This window comes from Mobula birostris, chromosome 6 (genome assembly GCF_030028105.1).
Source record: "Mobula birostris isolate sMobBir1 chromosome 6, sMobBir1.hap1, whole genome shotgun sequence".
Lineage (NCBI taxonomy): Eukaryota > Metazoa > Chordata > Chondrichthyes > Myliobatiformes > Myliobatidae > Mobula > Mobula birostris.
Genome location: NC_092375.1, coordinates 155,286,369 through 155,304,636, shown reverse-complemented (window position 1 = coordinate 155,304,636; position 18,268 = coordinate 155,286,369). Strand labels below are relative to the sequence as shown.

The window sequence follows — 18,268 nt, the reverse complement described above, 5'->3', positions numbered from 1 at the left end:
ATGATTGATACTGCCTTTATGGGGCATTGCTTTTTGAAGGTGCCCTTGATGTTAGAGAGACCTCAGCAAGCCCATGATGGAGCTTGCTGAGCTTATAACATTCTGATCTTTTTCCAAACCTGTGCAGTGACCCCTCCATTCCAGACAGTGATGCAACTAGTTGGAAAGCACCCCATGGTATATCTGTGGGCATTTGCAAGTCTTTGGCGACATACCAAGTATCGTGAAACTTCTAATGAAATATAGCTGCTGTTGCGTCTGTTATGTATTTAATATTTAAGTCATATTGTAAATATATTGTTTTATTAAGCAATCTTTGTTGTTTAAGTAAAACATCAAATAAACACTAATTTATTCTTGTGGAATATCCCATACTAATGGAGTAGGAATTCTTATGGATGAAAACATTGCAAAAGATGTTTCAGGACATTGGGCAATATCAGAAAGAGTGCTCCTTGTTAGATTCAGAGGACAACCATTTGATTTAGCAATTATACAGGTATATGCACCAACAACAGATGGAACAAATGAGGATATAAATAAATTCTATGAAGAGCTTGAACAAGCAAAGAATGGATGCAAATCTTAAGATATTGTTATTGTCATGGGAGATCTAAAAGCTAAAGTAGGACAAGGTGCTGATGGAAATACCACAGGAAAATTTGGACTAGGGGAAAGAAATGAAAGAGGTGAGAAATGGGTAGAATGGTGCAAAATAAATAATCAGGTCATTATGAATATCTACTTTAATAACCATCCAAGACACTTGTGGACCTGGAAAAGTCCAGGTGATAACACCAGAAATCAAACTGACTTTATTACTATAAACCTAAGATTTAGAAACTCAGTGACTCAATGCAAAACATATCCAGGTGCAGACTGTAATAGTGACCATAATCCAGTAGTATGTCATGTAAAAGTAAAACTTAAAAAACTAAAGAAACAAAAACCTGAACAATCCCTTGACTACTTGCAATTAATTAAAGAAGAAAACTTAAGACAAAAATTTACAATTGAAGTAAGGAATAGATTTCAAAGTCTAGAAACAGAATCTGTTGAAGATGATAGCAATCATGTAGAAATGAAATTTAACTCTCTAAAGGATGCCTCGGTAGAATCAGCAAAGTCAATGATTCCTAAAAAAGAAAAAAAGCACAAAGAATAAATGGATGACAGATGAAATCAAAAATCTAATGGAAGAAAGCAAATCCTATAGAATATAAGTCCTTAGATAAAAAGGTTAAAAGCTTATGTCAAAAAGCCAAAGAAGAATGGTTAAATCAAGAATGTGAGCAAATAGAAAGAATCCCTATTACTGATCCAAAAAGGTTACATCAACAAATCAAGAATATCACTGGTAAAAAGCTCCTCTGTTCTTCAGGTGGATGTTTGAAAGCAAAGGATGGTACCATTATCATGGAAAAAGATGAGATTATGAACAGATGGACTGAGTATATTCAGGAATTGTTTGAAGATGATCGAGGTGAAAAACCAGAAATTAAGAAAAACGTTGAAGGTCCAAGTATTTTAAAATCTGAAGTTCATAATGCAATAAATAAGATGAAGAAAGGAAAGGCAGCAGGTCCTGATGAATTAGTAATAGAACAAATTATCACCCTTGAAGATTATGGAATTGAAAAACTTACTGATTTAATCAATGACATTTATGAGACTGGAATAATACCAGAAGAGATGAAAACATCAGTATTAATCACTCTTCCTAAGAAACCTGGAGCAATAGAATGTGAATTACATAGGACCATAAGTTTAATGAGTCATATCACCAAGATACTTCTAAGAATTTTGATGACAAGAGCTAAAAGTATGATACAAGCTGAAATAGGTAAAGAACAATGTGGTTTTGTGAAAGACAAAAGTACAAAAAATGCAATGTTGATGCTAAGGATACTATCAGAACAAACTATTCAAGTGCAAAAAGATTGTTTGTTTTATCGACTACAAAAGTGAAGCACAATAAGTTATTTGAAATATTACTGAAAACTCTAGATCTAGATTCAAAAGACCTCCACCTAATCAGAAATCTGTACTGGGAACAAACTGCCGCTGTAAGAATAGATGGAGAAGTGAGTCAGTTTACGAAAAGCAAGAGAGGCATTAGACAAGGGTGTGTTTTCTCCCCTGATTTGTTTAATGTGTACAGTGAAGCAATATTACAAAAAATAAGAGACGTCTTGGGATTCAAAGTTGGCGGTGAAAACATCAATAATTTCAGATATGCAGATGACTGTGTTAATTGCAAGTACGGAGGAAGAACTACAAAACTTAATTGATATAATTGTTGAAGAAAGTGCAAAAATGGGTCAATCTATCAATTGCAAAAAGACAATGTATGGTGACATTGAAAAAGAGGGGAGAATCCTATCTGCAGGCTGAGAATAAACGGTGAAGACATAAAAGAAGTACAGAACTTTTGCTACTTAGGAAGCTGGGTGACATCAGATGGCAGGTGCGACATGGACATCAAAAGAAGAATAGGGATGGCAAAAGATAACGTTACAAGAATGAAGTGTATACTGACCAATACTAAACTAGACATGACAACCCGCCTCAGAGTACTGAAATGTTACGTTTATCCAGTCATGTTATATGGCTCAGAATGTTGGACAATATCTAGTAACATGAGGAAATGAATTGAAGCAGCAGAGATATGGTTTTTGAGGAGGATGCAAAGAATATCATGGATGAAACGAATATCTAATGAGGATGTCATGAACAGAGCAAACACAAAAAGAGAAATAATGTATGAGATCATGAAAAGCCAGCATAACTTCATTGGACATGTGATTAGGAAACAGGAGTTAGAATGCAAGGTAATTATGGGAAAGATTGAAGGGAAGAAAGTAAGAGGAAAACAAAGACAAATGATGATGGAGACAGCAGCCTGAGAACTGGAAATGAATACTAATGAATTGATCCACTTGACCCGAAACAGGAGTGTGTTGGCCATGGCAGTGAAAGCTCAGACTGATGATGATGATGATGATGATGTTTAAGTAATTCATTATCATTATATGTATGAAATATGTAAATGGCATACGTCAAATTGTCACCGCATCATACATGCATCCCTCGCATAAACTAAAAACTAAGTTGGACTCGCATTCTGGACTCCTTTGTCTTCCTTTCAATAAGTTTTATGTTTTGGAGTTACAAAACATAGCAGTGCCTTCCTTGTAATTGCATCAATATGTTGGGCTCAGGATACATCTTCAGAGATGTTGACAACTTGGAACTTGAAACTGACCCCTCAAAGAGGACTGATGTGTGTTCTCTCAACTTCCCCTCCCTGGAGTCCACAATCAAATTCCTTGGTCTTATTGATGTTGAGTGCAAGATTATTGTTGCATCACCACTCAACCAGCGGATCTATTTCACTCCTGTACGTCTTCTCGTTACCACCTGAAATTCTGCCGACAATCGTCGTGTCATCTGCAAATTTATAGATGGTGTTTGAACTGTGCCTAATGTCACAGTCATGGGTGGAGAGAGAGTAGTGCTGAGGGCTGAGCACGCATCCTTGAGATGCACTGGTGCTGGCTGTCAGCGAGAAGGAGATGTTATTTCCAATCTTCACTGACTGGTCTTCTGGTCAAGGATCGGGTCGCAAGGGGGTATAGAGGCTCAGGATTTGGAGCTTGAGGTTGCAGCTGAGGGTATAACTGTATTGAAAACTGAGCTGTTGTCCAGGTGATTCAAGGCCAAGTGGAGAGCCAGTGAAGTTGCATCCGCTGTAGATCTGTTGTGGCATTAGGCAAGTTGCAATGTATCCAGGTTCTTGCTTAGACGGGTTGATCTGAGCTGTGACCATTGTCTAAAAGTACTTCATTACAATAGATGTGAGTGCAACTGGGTCTAGCTATTGAGGCAGCTCACCTTGCTCTTGTTAGAAGTAAAGTTCATGTAAGTGTAAAGTCCAATTTAAACTCCAGGACAATTTATAAATATAAATCCAGATGGTGTTTTAAGTAGTGTGTACTCAGGATTATTCCCAGCTTATACCCACTTGTTATTGCAAACAATGCAGCTTACTGCATTTTTAAGACTACCTGGGTGTGGAGAACACCAGTAACTAAGGTAACCAACCAGAGCAACTCTTCTCCATAATCTGGACATGCCCATAATTGTGGTGCCCAAGAATCTTTGAAGAAAATCCTCCAAATTGGCTGGCATAAATCTAAAATAGCTGATAAAAGGATTACAGTGGAACAGAGGCAGTGGGGAGGTGGTGGTGATGCAAGTTTGGAACTCACTGCTTTGAAGTCCTCAGAGAATGGAGGCAAAAATACCTCATTCTGATGACTATCTTTGTGTGTTTTGTATCAGGTGATATGTGAATCCAAAGTACGTGGGCACCAAGTGTCCCTATGTGCTGAGGTTCTGTCTATCCATGGGGTTGCAGAAAAGAAAGCTGTCCCCAGTGCCACACTACTTGTCTTTTGTGGAAGAATTCTTCCAAGTAAACTCCTCTGACCACAAGTCCACCAGGCAGCGGAGAGCACTGAACGTCCAGCACACACTGCGGAACAAGGTGTCTATTGATACAGTGGGGTGCTTTCCAGAGCAAACTGTTCAAGCCATATGGCAGACACCTCATTGCCAGATCTCACCAAAAAGCACCAAAACCGTATCTGGCTGGCGTTGAGAGGGTCTTTGACAGATTGTTCTTGTGCAAATGATGTATCATCCCAATGCACAATGCCCTCGGGACAACAGCAGTGCAGAAGACATGGTCACCCACCCCTTTGCACACTGCAGATTTGCTAAGAGGAGTGGTGGAAGATGCAAGTGCCTGTATCTCAGTTCATCCCTAACAACTGCCCAAAAAAGGACTCTCTGTTCTTTGTTCTCAGAATCATATAACATCATTTCAATCCTGCTCAATGATTGAAACTGAAATTAAGCTGGCGAGAAATAGTCATGTTAACTATGTCTGTTTGGATATTCATTTTTCTTTCTTTTTCAATATTTTTATTAATTACTTGCATAGACAAATACAAAATACATTATGATATTATGGAAACAGAAACAAGATGTTTTTAACACATCTATAATGGTTGCAAAGATGGACAGCTTGTCTAATGTCTTTTAATGTTGTGTAATGGGATTGTCTCGGCTCTAACAAATGTTGCCTAATAAAACTACAAAAGAGATCAAAGAAATATTGTAACCATATAGTTTATTTTTCTTGCTATAGATTAAATTCCCATCTTCCACAACCTACATCACTCACTTCAAATTCACATTCAGGAGTCACAATTATGCATAAACCATGGTTTTTACATAATTGTCTTTTGCTTCACACGACCTAATGTGAAACTAAACCACTTTACAGTCTTCTCCATAAAGTGTTTTATATTTCTGTCTATATCATTTAAAGGGGTCAGACTCATAAGTTCCAAGTAATGAGGTCAACTTATTTTTCAATAATGCATTCAAAAATCTCTGTGATATAATTGTACAGTTTGACAGAGTTACTGCCTGATAAAGAAATGTAAACCAGACTGGGGTAAATAATTCCATGAATTTACATTCCTTTGAATAAAGTATTGTCTTCTTATAATTCATCATTGGAAAGTTATAAATAACTGACCATTTACAATAAAATCTCCCCACCAAATCTGTGTTGCCTAAATCTTCCTGTTTTTCTATAAGTTGTATGGGTGGATCATTTATATAAATAATATTTTTAAATTATTAATCTGGAAAAAAAGTTATTTGAAGATGACTAACTGGCTGACTCTCCAGGGTATAGTTTTCTAAATACCTGAGCTTTGGATCATACTTCAATACTGGAGGATTGGAAATAGCCACACCTGAAGATGCGGATAACCAAGGAATTACTGATAATGGAGGAGAGATTTGGGAGAAAATCAATTGGGAAATCTAGGTGGAGAATATAATATCATGAATAGAATAGTCCCTGAATTAAAATGTAATAAGGGAGCAAAGTACAGAAAAGGAGAACAAAGATTAACTTTAAAAATAGTGAATTCTTAAGAAACAATACTTCCGAATAATAACATTAGCAAATATTTGCAGTTAATAAATGTTACATCTCTGCAAATTTTTAGACAGAAATGGAAAAATGTTAATTTTTTTAGTGAACTTACTATAAAACCACCGACGAAGGGTCTCGGCCTGAAACGTCGACTGCACCTCTTCCTAGAGATGCTGCCTGGCCTGCTGCGTTCACCAGCAACTTTGATGTGTGTTGCTGAATTTCCAGCATCTGCAGAATTCCTGTTGTTTGCATCATTTCAATATTTTGGTTTTGTCAAACTTCTCTAATAGTGGTCTAGTTTAAAAGCTATGCCAACTTGTCTGATATTAATCTGGAAAAAATGTTATTTGAAGTTATTTGTTATTTAATATTATTTGTCTGGTACTAGAACATAGAAATCTACAGCATATTACAGGCACTTCAGTACACAGTGTTGTGCCGACCGTGTAACCTACTCTAGAATCTGCCTAGAATTACCCTACAGCTATCCGCTATTTTTCTAAATTCCATGTACCTATCTAAGAGTCTCTTAAAATACCCTATTGTATTGATATTGTTTACCGAGTGATCACGTATCATGTTTCTTTACTGAGGTACTTGATGTTATTATTAAAACTCTTGCCTTAGGGCTGTTCATGCATTATATACTGACAATATCACATATTATTTGATTTCATTGCTGGATACCAGTATCAGCAACAGAAAAATTGTTCAAAGGCTAGTTGCTGTGGGTTTGCTGCATAGTTGCTGAAGGTAGCTCTCCTCAGTCAGTGTCTCTCAGAGAGCCTGAGAGCCATGTGTTACAATGTTCACATCATGTGGATTGCTCCAATGTCAACCATAGTCAATACCTGTGTAGAGACAGTTGGCACCTGGAAACACACAGGTTGGTTTGAAAAGATGAACCATAAAATCCACGGGTTTATCAACTGCAATTACAAACCATTTTAGCTTGAAAACAGCACTTGCTTCAAGGCAGTAGAAATTGCTCTCTCTGACGACCAAGGTCCAACAGGAAACTCATGTCCTGAAGAAGTAATGGTTCTAACAGAAAAAAATGCAAGCGATCCAGCAACACATTTTTAACCATGATAAATTCAGATGCTATCCCTGCTGAAGTCCTAAAACTTGGCAAAGTTTTGATCCACAATTTCAGAACCTCATCTCTCACATTAAGGAAGAGGAGTGCATGGCCTGGAATCTCGGGGACAGTATAATCATGGCAGAAGAAAGAAGACAAATCCAATTATGATAACTACAGAGGGGCCTCCCTGTTGTTTACCAAAAGTTCATCCTCAGTTGCTGCCTCCCAGTCACCAAAGAACTATAACCTGAATTTCACTGTAGATTCTTTCATAGAGACGTGTTGGACATTATCTTAACTGCACGTCAATTCCAAGGGAAAAGCACTATCCTCTGTGTATTGCCTTTTCTGACCTGACTCCACTGAGAGTATGGAATACCCTTCTCAAATTTGGCTGCTTAAAAAAAAAACTAAAACTAAAACTTGGCATAAAGTCATGGCCTGCCAAAAAACAGTAATCTTTGCTTTCCTGGATGTTTCTGAGATATCTTCAGCAAGCAATGTCTACACTGGCAGTATAAGCCATGTCAATATCCTATGCTGGGCCAATATCGACACCCTAATTATATTCAGCTGGCACCAATGAGCATGCCTCATTATTAACATATCTGAAACCAAAGTCCTGACACAGAAACGCTATTCCAAGTTCAGCCTCAACCAAAAGAAACAATTTACGGCAGTTCCCATAGCCTGCATGATAAAAATTGAAGCGCCCCCCCCCCCCCACCAACTTACCACAGAGGTGTAACGGTTTTCGGGATGCTATTACAGCTCGAGGCTTTGGAGTTCAGTTGAATCGCTGTCTGTAAGGAGTGACTGCATGGGTTTCCTTTGGGTGCTCCAGTTTCCTCCCACAGTCCAAAGGCATACCTGTTCATTGGTCATGGTAAATTGTTCTCTGACTAGACTAGTGTTCAACAGGTGGATTGCTGGTTGGCATGGCTCATTGGGCTGGAAGAGCCTGTCCCACACCATATCTCTAAATAAGTAAGTAAACTCAGGAAATCCCTGTTCCATGATTGTTAGCCGCAGGAAGACACTGGGATTCCATGTGCCTGGACTGCCAGAATGTCCCACCTCCCAAATGACACATTGACTGACCTCTTCCTTATCTGTGCAAAAGTCTTTAAATCCTGCCTTAAGTCATTGAACTGGAGTGGATGCAAACCATAATCGAACCTGAATGTCTACCGAAGATGTTTTGTGCAATAGTTTAGGGTGCGTTACGAGCAACTGGAGATTCGCGAGATCAGTGAGAGCTGTCCGCTTTTAGGCCAGAATTGGGGAATGGATTGCTTTTTTTACTGTTTTAGCTGTATTGGCAGCTCAGTTTTATTTACTGTAGCTTGGTGTTGCGGTGTTTGCCGAGCTTGCTGATTAGCTTGCAGATGCTTCGTCGTCAGTTGAAGTATCATCCTCAGTGTGCAGTTGTTGCTTAACTCCTCAACAGCGCACTGAGGTTGTCACCTCGACTGGTGATGAAACGTCCTTAAGTTAATTGCCAAGGTCGGAGAACACCACTACATCAAATGACTCAGTCCGAGCCATTAATATTCACCATCATTTACTGTAGTTCTTTTCTCCCACATATTTCCCTCCAAATTCCTCTGTATTTTAGAGCTTTCCTATATTCAATCACCTTCTGATTGTTTCTAAGTTTCAATTTCTCTTCAGATATTTTAAAACCTCTCATTGTATAAACAAATACACTTTATGGCTAATAAGCAGGTTAGAACAAAGATTTAAACAAACAAGCCAAGCAATGAAATGAGACTTGAAATTAGTGTACTTGCTCAATTGTTTTCAGTGTTTTGATCTTTAATGATAGCAGCTGATTTGATGGTGTCAAAAACTCCAGAAGGTATAGGTGACCTATGATGCTGCAGAATGCTACCTTCAGTTTCAGTTTCAGGTATCAGTTCCTGTGTTTTTTTGCTGGTTTTCAATATTTTAGTTAGATTCAAGTTCACAAACATGCGCATGTTGACTTTCATGGATATGCTCCTGGTGTGACCTCCTGTATATTGGTGACCCCAATGTAGATTGGAGACCACTTCATCAAGCACCTTCGCTTTGTCCTCCACAACAAGTAGGATCTTCCAGTGGCCAGCTATTTTAATTCTACTTTCCATTCCCATTCCAGCATGTTAGTCCATGGCCTACTCTAAGTGCCACGATGAGGCCATGCTCAGGTTAGAGGAGCAAAACCTTATATTCCATCTGAGACCCCTCCAACCTGATGGCATGAATATTGATTTCTCAAACTTCTGGTAATTGCTTCCCCTGTCCTCTCCTTCACCATTACCCATTCTTCTTTCCCTCTCACACCTTACCTGCTCACCACCTCTCTCTGGTGGTCCTCCTCCTTCCCTTTCTTCTATGGTCTTCTGTCCTCTCCCTTCTCAAGCCCTTTATCTCTTCCACCAATCAACTTCCTAGCTCTTTACTTCACCCCTCCCCCACTTCCTACCACCTGCCACCTTGTACATCTTCCTCCCTTCTCTTCACCTTCTTATTCTGACTTCTTCCCACTTCCTTTCCAGTCCTGATGAAGGGTCTTGTCCTGAAATGTTGTTTGGTTATTTCCAACCACAGATGCTGCCTGACCTGCTGAGCTCCTCCAGCACATTGTGTGTATTGTTCTTGATCAGGGGCTCCCAACCTGGGGTTTATGGACCCCTCGGTTAATGGTACAGGTTCATGGCATAAAAAAGGTTGGGAACCCCTTGCTCTAGATCCATCACCTGCAGTACCTCTTGTTTCATGAATGTTTCCTGATTCTACATATCTAACACTAGGTTACGGGCAGACTTAGCCTTGCAAATTTGTGGATGCAATTGCTTTGAAATGAGAACAACATAAAAGGTTTCTGGTTTCTAAACAGAAAGGATCTCAGCCTGAAATGAGAATTGGTTATTTCTGCCTCACCCACTGAATTTCTCTAGCATTTTGTGTTTGCTGCTTTTTTTTAAATTCACATTTTTATTATTATTTATTCTTATTTTACAAAGCAGCACAGCATATCACAGAGCAGATACAGTACAGCATATTTACACAGCCATGCCATGTCAGGAAAACAAATAAAACTTAGAAACAGGAAGAAGTTCTAATTTAGGTTTAAATTAACATACAACCAAAATTGATCCCATGCGTCTTGCGCTTTTCCCTCATTGTTAATTCTCCCCAACGTGTGTTCATGTGATGAAATCTTAATCATGTCCTCAGTCCATTCCTTCACAGTGGGACATCTGGGTTTTTTCCAGTTTTGCAATATAATTCTTGCAACTGTGATGAGACCCACCTTTAAAATAGTAAATTTGTCATTGTTTACATTAGGTATCATTGTCCTGTCACCCAGGAGACAAAGCCCTGGGCACAAGGGCAGTGTGGATCCCGACCAGTTCCCCAACAAGTCGAGAACTTTACACCAAAATGGACGAACCATGGAACACTCGCAAATCATGTGAAAATATGTGCCCACCTCATTTTTACATTTCCAGCATAAATTATTATCAACAATCCCCATTTTGTACAGTCCAGTTGGTGTCCAATAATATCTGTGTACTATCTTATACTGAATATATTTCCCTCTCGCTTCCCTAATATGTCTACCCACATTTGATAAAATATTTGACCACTCATTGTCTTCAATATCGCTTCCAAGATCCTTCTGCCACACTGCTTTGAGACTGTTACACGATTCACCCACAGAGTGCTTGAACACTGATGCTTTATGAACTTCCAGTGGTAATGTGAAGTATTCAGTTAAAGAGTTACCTTGTGGGTCATTGTTCTTAAATATGCTACTGATGCAATGTCTTATTTGTAAATACTTCTAAAAATTCCCTTTATCTACAAAGTTATATTTCCCTCTGCAAATCCACATATGACATAAAGATCCCATTCTCATAGAGATCACCTACTGTAATAAATAAATAAAGGCATCTAGTAGTCTTGCGAGACCATGGATCTGCGCCTGGAAAGTCTTCACTCTCCAGGGCGCAGGCCTGGGCAAGGTTGTATGGAAGACCAGCAGTTGCCCATGCTGCGTCTCCCCTCTCCATGACACCAATGTTGTCCAAGGGAAGGGCATTAGGACCCATACAGCTTGGCACCAGTATCGTTGCAGAGCAATGTGTGATTAAGTGCCTTGCTCAAGGACATAACACGTTGCCTCATCTGGGGCTCGAACTCACGACCTTCAGGTCGCTACTCCAATGCCTTAACCACTTGGCCACGTGCCCACCTACTGTATTTACGCCTTTAATCTTCCATTCTTTCCAGTACACTATTCTTTTCCCAATGCATATCTCAGGGTTATTCCAGAGCGAGGAGTATAACTGGTTTCAATGTGACATTCTACGGGCTTTATGAATTGTACTCCACACACTCCTTGAGTGAAATAGTGTAGGATTTAGATTAGTCTTGTTTTCCACATGCTGTGAGAGGATGTTAAGGGGTGAATGTGGTGAAGCCAGGCTCCGTTCTATAATTACCCAATCTAAATCAACATCAGCCCTGTCCCAATGTTTAGCTAATTTGGTCAATTCAAAGGATAATTTATATGCCCTGACTGAGTCCACCCGTGTCCCTGGACATACACATCTTACTCATTTTGCTGCTTAAGATTTCCAGCATCTGCAGAATCTCTTGTATCTAAGTTATTTTTATATTTCATTTACTGAATCTATTTTTAAAGAAACATTAACTTTGATCTTATGTTTTATTTTCTGCCCCATTTTATTTGAGAAAGAAATGATGGGGTAAGTTTTGCCTTGCCGGAAAGGGTTCCAGCATAATTACCCTCTGATAGAATTGCACTGTGGAATCTAGCTCTGACATTAAAATGTTGACAGTTCATTCATTTCCATTGATGCTGCCAGACCTGCTGAATTCTTCCAGCATTTTGTGTGCTTTGCTTTGGATTTCCAGCATCTGCAGAATTTCTTCTGTTTAAAATTGGGATGGTATTTTGCTCAACTCTGCCTTTTTACTTGGCTCCTCACTTACATTTAACTTTAATGGGCTGAACCATGCTGGATCAGATGCAAAGTGTTGATTTCACATACTTCAGAACTACCTCCCCCCTCTATCGCATCCTCAAATCAGTTAATAATGTCTGAGTTATGTGTAAACCTCATGCAACTTTGTGCAGACAGCCTGTTCCTAGATGTTTTTGACAATTAGAAAATATAAGAACAGAGAGATTGTGGGTACAAATGTATAGAAGTGGCTGACGTGTGCAGTTCGAGCCACCCTACTGCAGTAAGGATGTATTTGCATTAGCGAGAATACAAAGTCAATTCACCAGAATACTGGCTGAAGAGAGTGTTTCAGTTATGAGGATAGACAGGATTTGTTTTCCTTGAAACTAAGGAATCTATTGGGGGAATCTGATTGAGACAAAGATAGTTAAAAGATAGGAATTGTTCCCCAATGCACAGGATATTTAGGTGAGGGTAACAGATTTAGAAGGGATCTGAGGAAGAATCTTTTCACTCAGAAGCTGGTTGGAACACATTGCCAGAAAGAACTTTAGCTAGCAGCTAGACAAGCAATTGAATTACTCTGTCAGAGAAGGGCCAAGTACTGGCAAATGGAATTAGTGTTGATGGATACTTGATGGTTAGTATGGAAATAATAGGCCAAATAGCTTCTTTCTGTGCTTTACCACTCAATGACATTTAAAAGTGAAGTAATTTAAGCAATTAAAAGTGATTAAGAATTAGAAATAAATTGAAGCAAAATACTTTTAATATCTAACTTAAATTTTCTTCCCAAATTCATGAAAATATAAACATGCTTTATTTTGAATGGCACAAAAATTGACATTTCATAAAATTGTCCTATTTTTTAGATTCAAGGTCTAGTTCCTGATATCGTACCGAATCTTAACAATGGAAATAAATACGCAACTATAAAAAAGACATCATGATGTGATTACTAGTAGTGCATAACCTTTTCGTGGAGAAAAAAAAAGTTGTATAATCCAAAACACTTTCAAGAGCTAGAAACTGAGAAACATGTTTTATTGTGTACCAGTTCTGAGCTTGAGTGTTATACAGCCTGCCCTAAACATCTCATCATGAAATACCCATAGCCTCCAGTACTGTAGCCAAGCCTTATATGGCAGCAGCCGCATTGATTGGCAAATTTGCATCAAAAATGGATATGAACCTGATTCAGCATGGTGTAATACTGGAGCATATTTCACTGTGTAACACTAAGGGATAGTCTTAACTGTAGAATACTGGAGCACAGCACTGATAGCCACAGTATTCATTACTGTCATTATATAACACTAGGGTATTGTACTGGTGGGCACAGGTCTGTTACCGTATAATAGTGAGATATAATACTGCTGACAGAAGAAAATATATTTCCCAAGAGTGTCCATTGAAAGTGGCTCACATTGTATTTTACACAGGGGATTCAGATGAAAGGTGAATAGAGGTAAATATGTCAGGAAAAGTTTTGCACTTAATTATCAATTATCAGTCACAAACAACCTGTTAGAATTTACTTAATTTACATTATGTACCTGATGTCAGGTACAGTACTTAATGTAAAGAAAGCTTCAGCAAATTCCAACCAGGTTGTTTGTTTAAAACGAAGTTCTAAAAGTTGTAAAAAAAATCAAGTTTTTATTCACTCAAATGCATATGAATACAAGTTGTGGCCCAACTTGGTTAAAGTTTTCCTGAGTGTAACTGTATAGGTTGTAATTATATACTACAGTAGGTACAAAATCTTTTAGGCAAAATTTTTGAAGAATCTTTCGAGTGGCTTTAAATTATTTACAAATAGGGTATGAAATACTCAAAAAGTAATACAATTGTATTACAATTGATATGTTTATAATTCAATAATGAATATTTTTGCTCATAATTATACCACTGTAAAAATGGAAATGCAAAACCAGTGAATGTTAAAAACTCAAGGGGTGGGGTGGGATGTGGTGTGTGGCTGATGCTTTTCATTCAAGTGTGTGTAATATTAAATAATTGATCTCAACACTGTAATCATTATATGACATATTTAAAATTTTTAAAGTGCAAAATGACTAAGATTTTATTACTGGGTATTTATAGAATATTGTTAAAATATAAAAAACATAACTTACAGAGTACATGAAAATGTGTGGTGCCTTTAAATTCACTGAAAATTGATTTATCTCATCCATTAATTCTTAATCAAAACAGTTGCATACAAAGCACTAATCAAGTACGTGAAATCTACAGCTTTAAGTAGATTTAACCAGCTAATATTTAGTGAGAAATAATTTCAAATAGGGTAGCTATTTCTTATGAAATAATAATGTCAATGTGTAACATCTCATTCATATTGCCTAGTTCATATGCATTATTACACAATCTCTGTCCCACAAGTAAAAGTGACCTGCACATTTCATGATCTTAGATATTCATGCATTTTGCTAAGTAAGTTCCATTTCAACTGCACAATAAGTTAAAATACTGTACCATTGCCAATAAAAAAATAACTTTCAAAAATTGTACAAAATAAACACAGCAGAAACTAATTAGAAGTATGACAGGAAAAAGCACCGTGGTATCATTCATTTTAAGATTGCTATCCAAATCTACTGCAATTTGCAAATTTTAACATGCAGAAGAAAGTTTCAAACATGTCAAGTATGAGTACAGCACTAAGACAAACTTCAAATATCCTTTGAAAGAATGAATTCAGTACTTGATTTATGGAGTAGATGCAGCCTAGAACAACATTTACAGTTTTATTTCTATTGTCCCTTGATATTAAAAAGAGGACACAAAATAAGATAAACAGCTATTTTTTTTCGTACCCAAAAATAATTTTATAAGCCTTTATGAGATTCTATTGTTATAGCTGATGGCTATACCAAAAATGTGTTGACTAAATAAATGTAACAGTAAAGATTATTACGTCATAAAGATTTTATATTGCAACCTGCAATCAACATGTTGCTCTCCCATGTTAAAAGTAGCCTTAGCTGGAGTGGAGTTCTGGGCTTGTATTCAAATTGCTATTCATAGACCTCTGTGGTTGGGCTCAGACAACAACAGCAACTGCAACTTGGATCTGATAAATGGTCACTGCACTATATGAATCTGGAATGCATACAACCAATACAATCGCAGAAATTTGCATCATTATATATTCAGTTAAATTGCTTGTTTAATTTTCCACAACACTCTGTTCCTTGACTTCCCTCAAAAATGTGTATGTTACATGGAGTTAAGCAAATGGGATATTGTGAATGGAATTCTGGAGATCAGCTTCAGATCAAATCATTGCTTCAAAACATACAGCAGTCTCGATTTCTGCAGGACTCAGCTGCTGTTTCAGTTCAGCATATACTCCTGGTGACATAGGAAGTAAGTCCGATGAAGAAACTGGAGCCGTGGAAGCATTTGGACTGAAAAGTATAACAAATTAATGGTTAATACAACACATTATTTTGTTAAAAATCAATAAATTAATTGGCTATTCAGACTTACAATTCAGAGAATGGGATAAACCTTGAGGAAATGTAGCCTTTCTTCTCTGTCTCAGTAGGTTCAGAAACTGTTTAAGAAATGCATATTAGGTTCAGTTTTTCATAAACCAAATATTATTGTTTTAATGAGGCTAGTTGCATATTTTGCAGTGTGATGAGATTAAGGAGCTTCAACTTTTAATGTAGGAATTAAAGGCATATTTATCTTAAGATGGGTAAATGCAATGTTGTAGGAAACAGGAATTTTAACAAAGCACCAAAAATAGAGCACTGTACAAGTTAAACATCCTTTTATAAGCACCACAAACATGAGAAAATCTGCAGATGCTGGAAATCCAAAGCTACACACACAAAATGCTGGACAAACTCAGCAGGCCAGGCAGCATCTATGGAAAAGAGTAAACCGTCAACATTTCGGGCTTCATCAGTCCTGAAGAAGGGTCCCAGCCCAAAATGTCAACGGTTTACTCTTTTCCATAGATGCTGCCTGGTCTGCTGAGTTCCTCCAGCATTATGTGGGTGTTGCTCTTTTGTTAGAACCTTTGATGAGATATTTGTTAAATTTAGAAGTCTGTCATCTTTAAGTCCACTACAGGTCCACAATCCCTTATCCAAAATCCTTGGGGCCAGTTGCATTTCGGAATTCAGAAAATTGATAATTATATTGATAATTAACCTGTCTCAGTGCGGGTGGACTTTAGGACCCGGGGGAGCTCCGGACCCACGCACATCCTCCCATGTACTTTAAATCATCTCTAGATTACTTATAATACCTAACACAATGTAAATGCTATGTAAGTAGTTGTTATACTGTATTGTTTAGGGAATAATGACAAGAAAAGAAGTCTGTACATGCTCAAACTACGAGTGCTGGAGAGAGAACTTCTGGGTTTTCCCGATCTGCGCTCTTTTTGACTTATTGGAATAAATGTAGAACGTAAATACTCTAGGATATGTACAGGTTCAAACTAAGCTAAATTCTCTACGGGTACCTGATGGGCCAGGAACAGGAGCAGCACTAAGCAGGCGACGTTTTTAAAGACTTCTTCAAGTGTCATCTGTCTCATTAGGTTTATGTCTCAGCAATCCCTCTTTAACTGAGTAAACTGACATAATTTCATTGTTACCCATAAGGGTATCTGCAGCTCTTTTTGACATTTTCACAGTGAAATTAAACACAGAGTCAACAGTGAACACAAAATATCAGCGAACAGCAAATGCACGTGTAACCAGTACAAGTGCTGAGCCACAACTGACGTCTGGTGGCCTCTGATAGTGTTACCACATCACACCTGAGTGATGTCAGCTGTTGACGTGCCAAACAAGCCTTGTTACGACACGCTCCACACTCCACGAAAAAAACTTTGGTTTTTGGAGCTTTTCGGATTTCAGAATTTCGGATAAGGGATTGTGGACCTAACCAACCAGGCAAAGCTGATGTGTTAAAAACCTGTAGTCAACGATTTGATAAAGGGAATAGTGGCAAATGTAATTCAATTATTTTCTGAGCTGGTTGCTAAAATGACATAACCAATTAAGAACACTAGCTATTTATTGCCGGTAGTCATGAAACTAACCTTCTTTTGGCTTATTATTGTAATGCTTCCCAAATGCCTTATCCTTTGGAATATCAGGATATAGATACTGCAGTGGGTTCTCTGGGATATTTTCAGCCACCATTACTTTGTAGTCTCGGATAATATCAGGCAAAGGAACTGCTAACAACTGGCTCTTGGAATAAGGTTCCACAGAATGAAATTTCATTTCTCCTGGAATAAGAATTAATAAAAATTGTGCTCAGAGTCTTAGCATATCGGATATTAAAAATGAAGTAAAGAATCAATCATACATGGAACATATTTGTTTTACGAACCTGATGTACATTTCTATAAAAAACTCTAAGAGGATAATTGGGAAAGAGTGCAAATGCTTTAACTTTAAAAAGAAATCAAATGGTATTGTAGTTAATTAGTATTGCAGCACCTTTTTATTGCTTACGAAATAATTCCCTTGTTTTGAGAAATGGCACAATTCACCTAGTTCATAAAACAATTATATCAGAATATATCAGCTTTATGTAACTTCTAATTCTCAGTCAATCTATAACAAAATAGAAGTATCAATGGAAGCAATCTTTTTAAAATCAAACTATCAAGAAGTGTAGCTAGCAGACTTGTTTGAAAATCTATAAAGAAACTGTAGATGATGGAAATCTAAAATAAAATGATAGAAATATTCAGGAGGTCAGGCCGCAATGGAAGAACGGATACAGAGTTACATTTAACATTAAATGTAACGTGGGCGCTAGCGGTTAGCATGACGTTATTACAGCTCAAGGTGTTCTGGAGTTCAAAGTTTAGTTCTGACGGTGTTCTGTAAGGAGGGAAGTCCACCCTGAGGAATGAGTAGGTTTTCTCCGGGTCCTCTGGTTTCCTCCCACAGCCCAAAGATGTATCGGGTAGGTTAATTAGTCATGATAAATTGTCCCGTGATTAGGTTAGAGTTCATTGGTGTTGTCGGGGGATGCTGGGCTGGCGTGGCGCGAAGGGCCAGAAGGGCTGACTCCGTGCTGTATCGCAAAATAAAATAAATTAAAGACCCTTTGTCAGAATTGGGAAGAAATCAGAAGGTGCAGGGACAGTATGGGGAGGCATACCTTGAGGGC

At 37.9% G+C, this 18,268-nt stretch overlaps 1 protein-coding gene across 3 annotated transcripts in view; it reads right to left on the bottom strand.

Annotated features, from left to right (window-relative positions):
• Positions 1 to 12,886: 12,886 nt before the first annotated feature.
• The window catches only part of LOC140199486 (signal transducer and activator of transcription 4-like), a 239,951-nt gene continuing 234,569 nt past the window's right edge, over positions 12,887 to 18,268 (bottom strand). For all 3 annotated transcript variants that reach the window (XM_072261657.1, XM_072261656.1, XM_072261658.1), the window contains 3 exons: positions 17,181 to 17,372; positions 15,605 to 15,671; positions 12,887 to 15,522 (listed from right to left, as the gene is read on the bottom strand). In XM_072261657.1, coding sequence (XP_072117758.1) covers positions 15,390 to 15,522; positions 15,605 to 15,671; positions 17,181 to 17,372 — 392 coding nt within the window. In that variant the 3' untranslated portion in view covers positions 12,887 to 15,389. The remainder of the gene's footprint in view (positions 15,523 to 15,604; positions 15,672 to 17,180; positions 17,373 to 18,268) is intronic.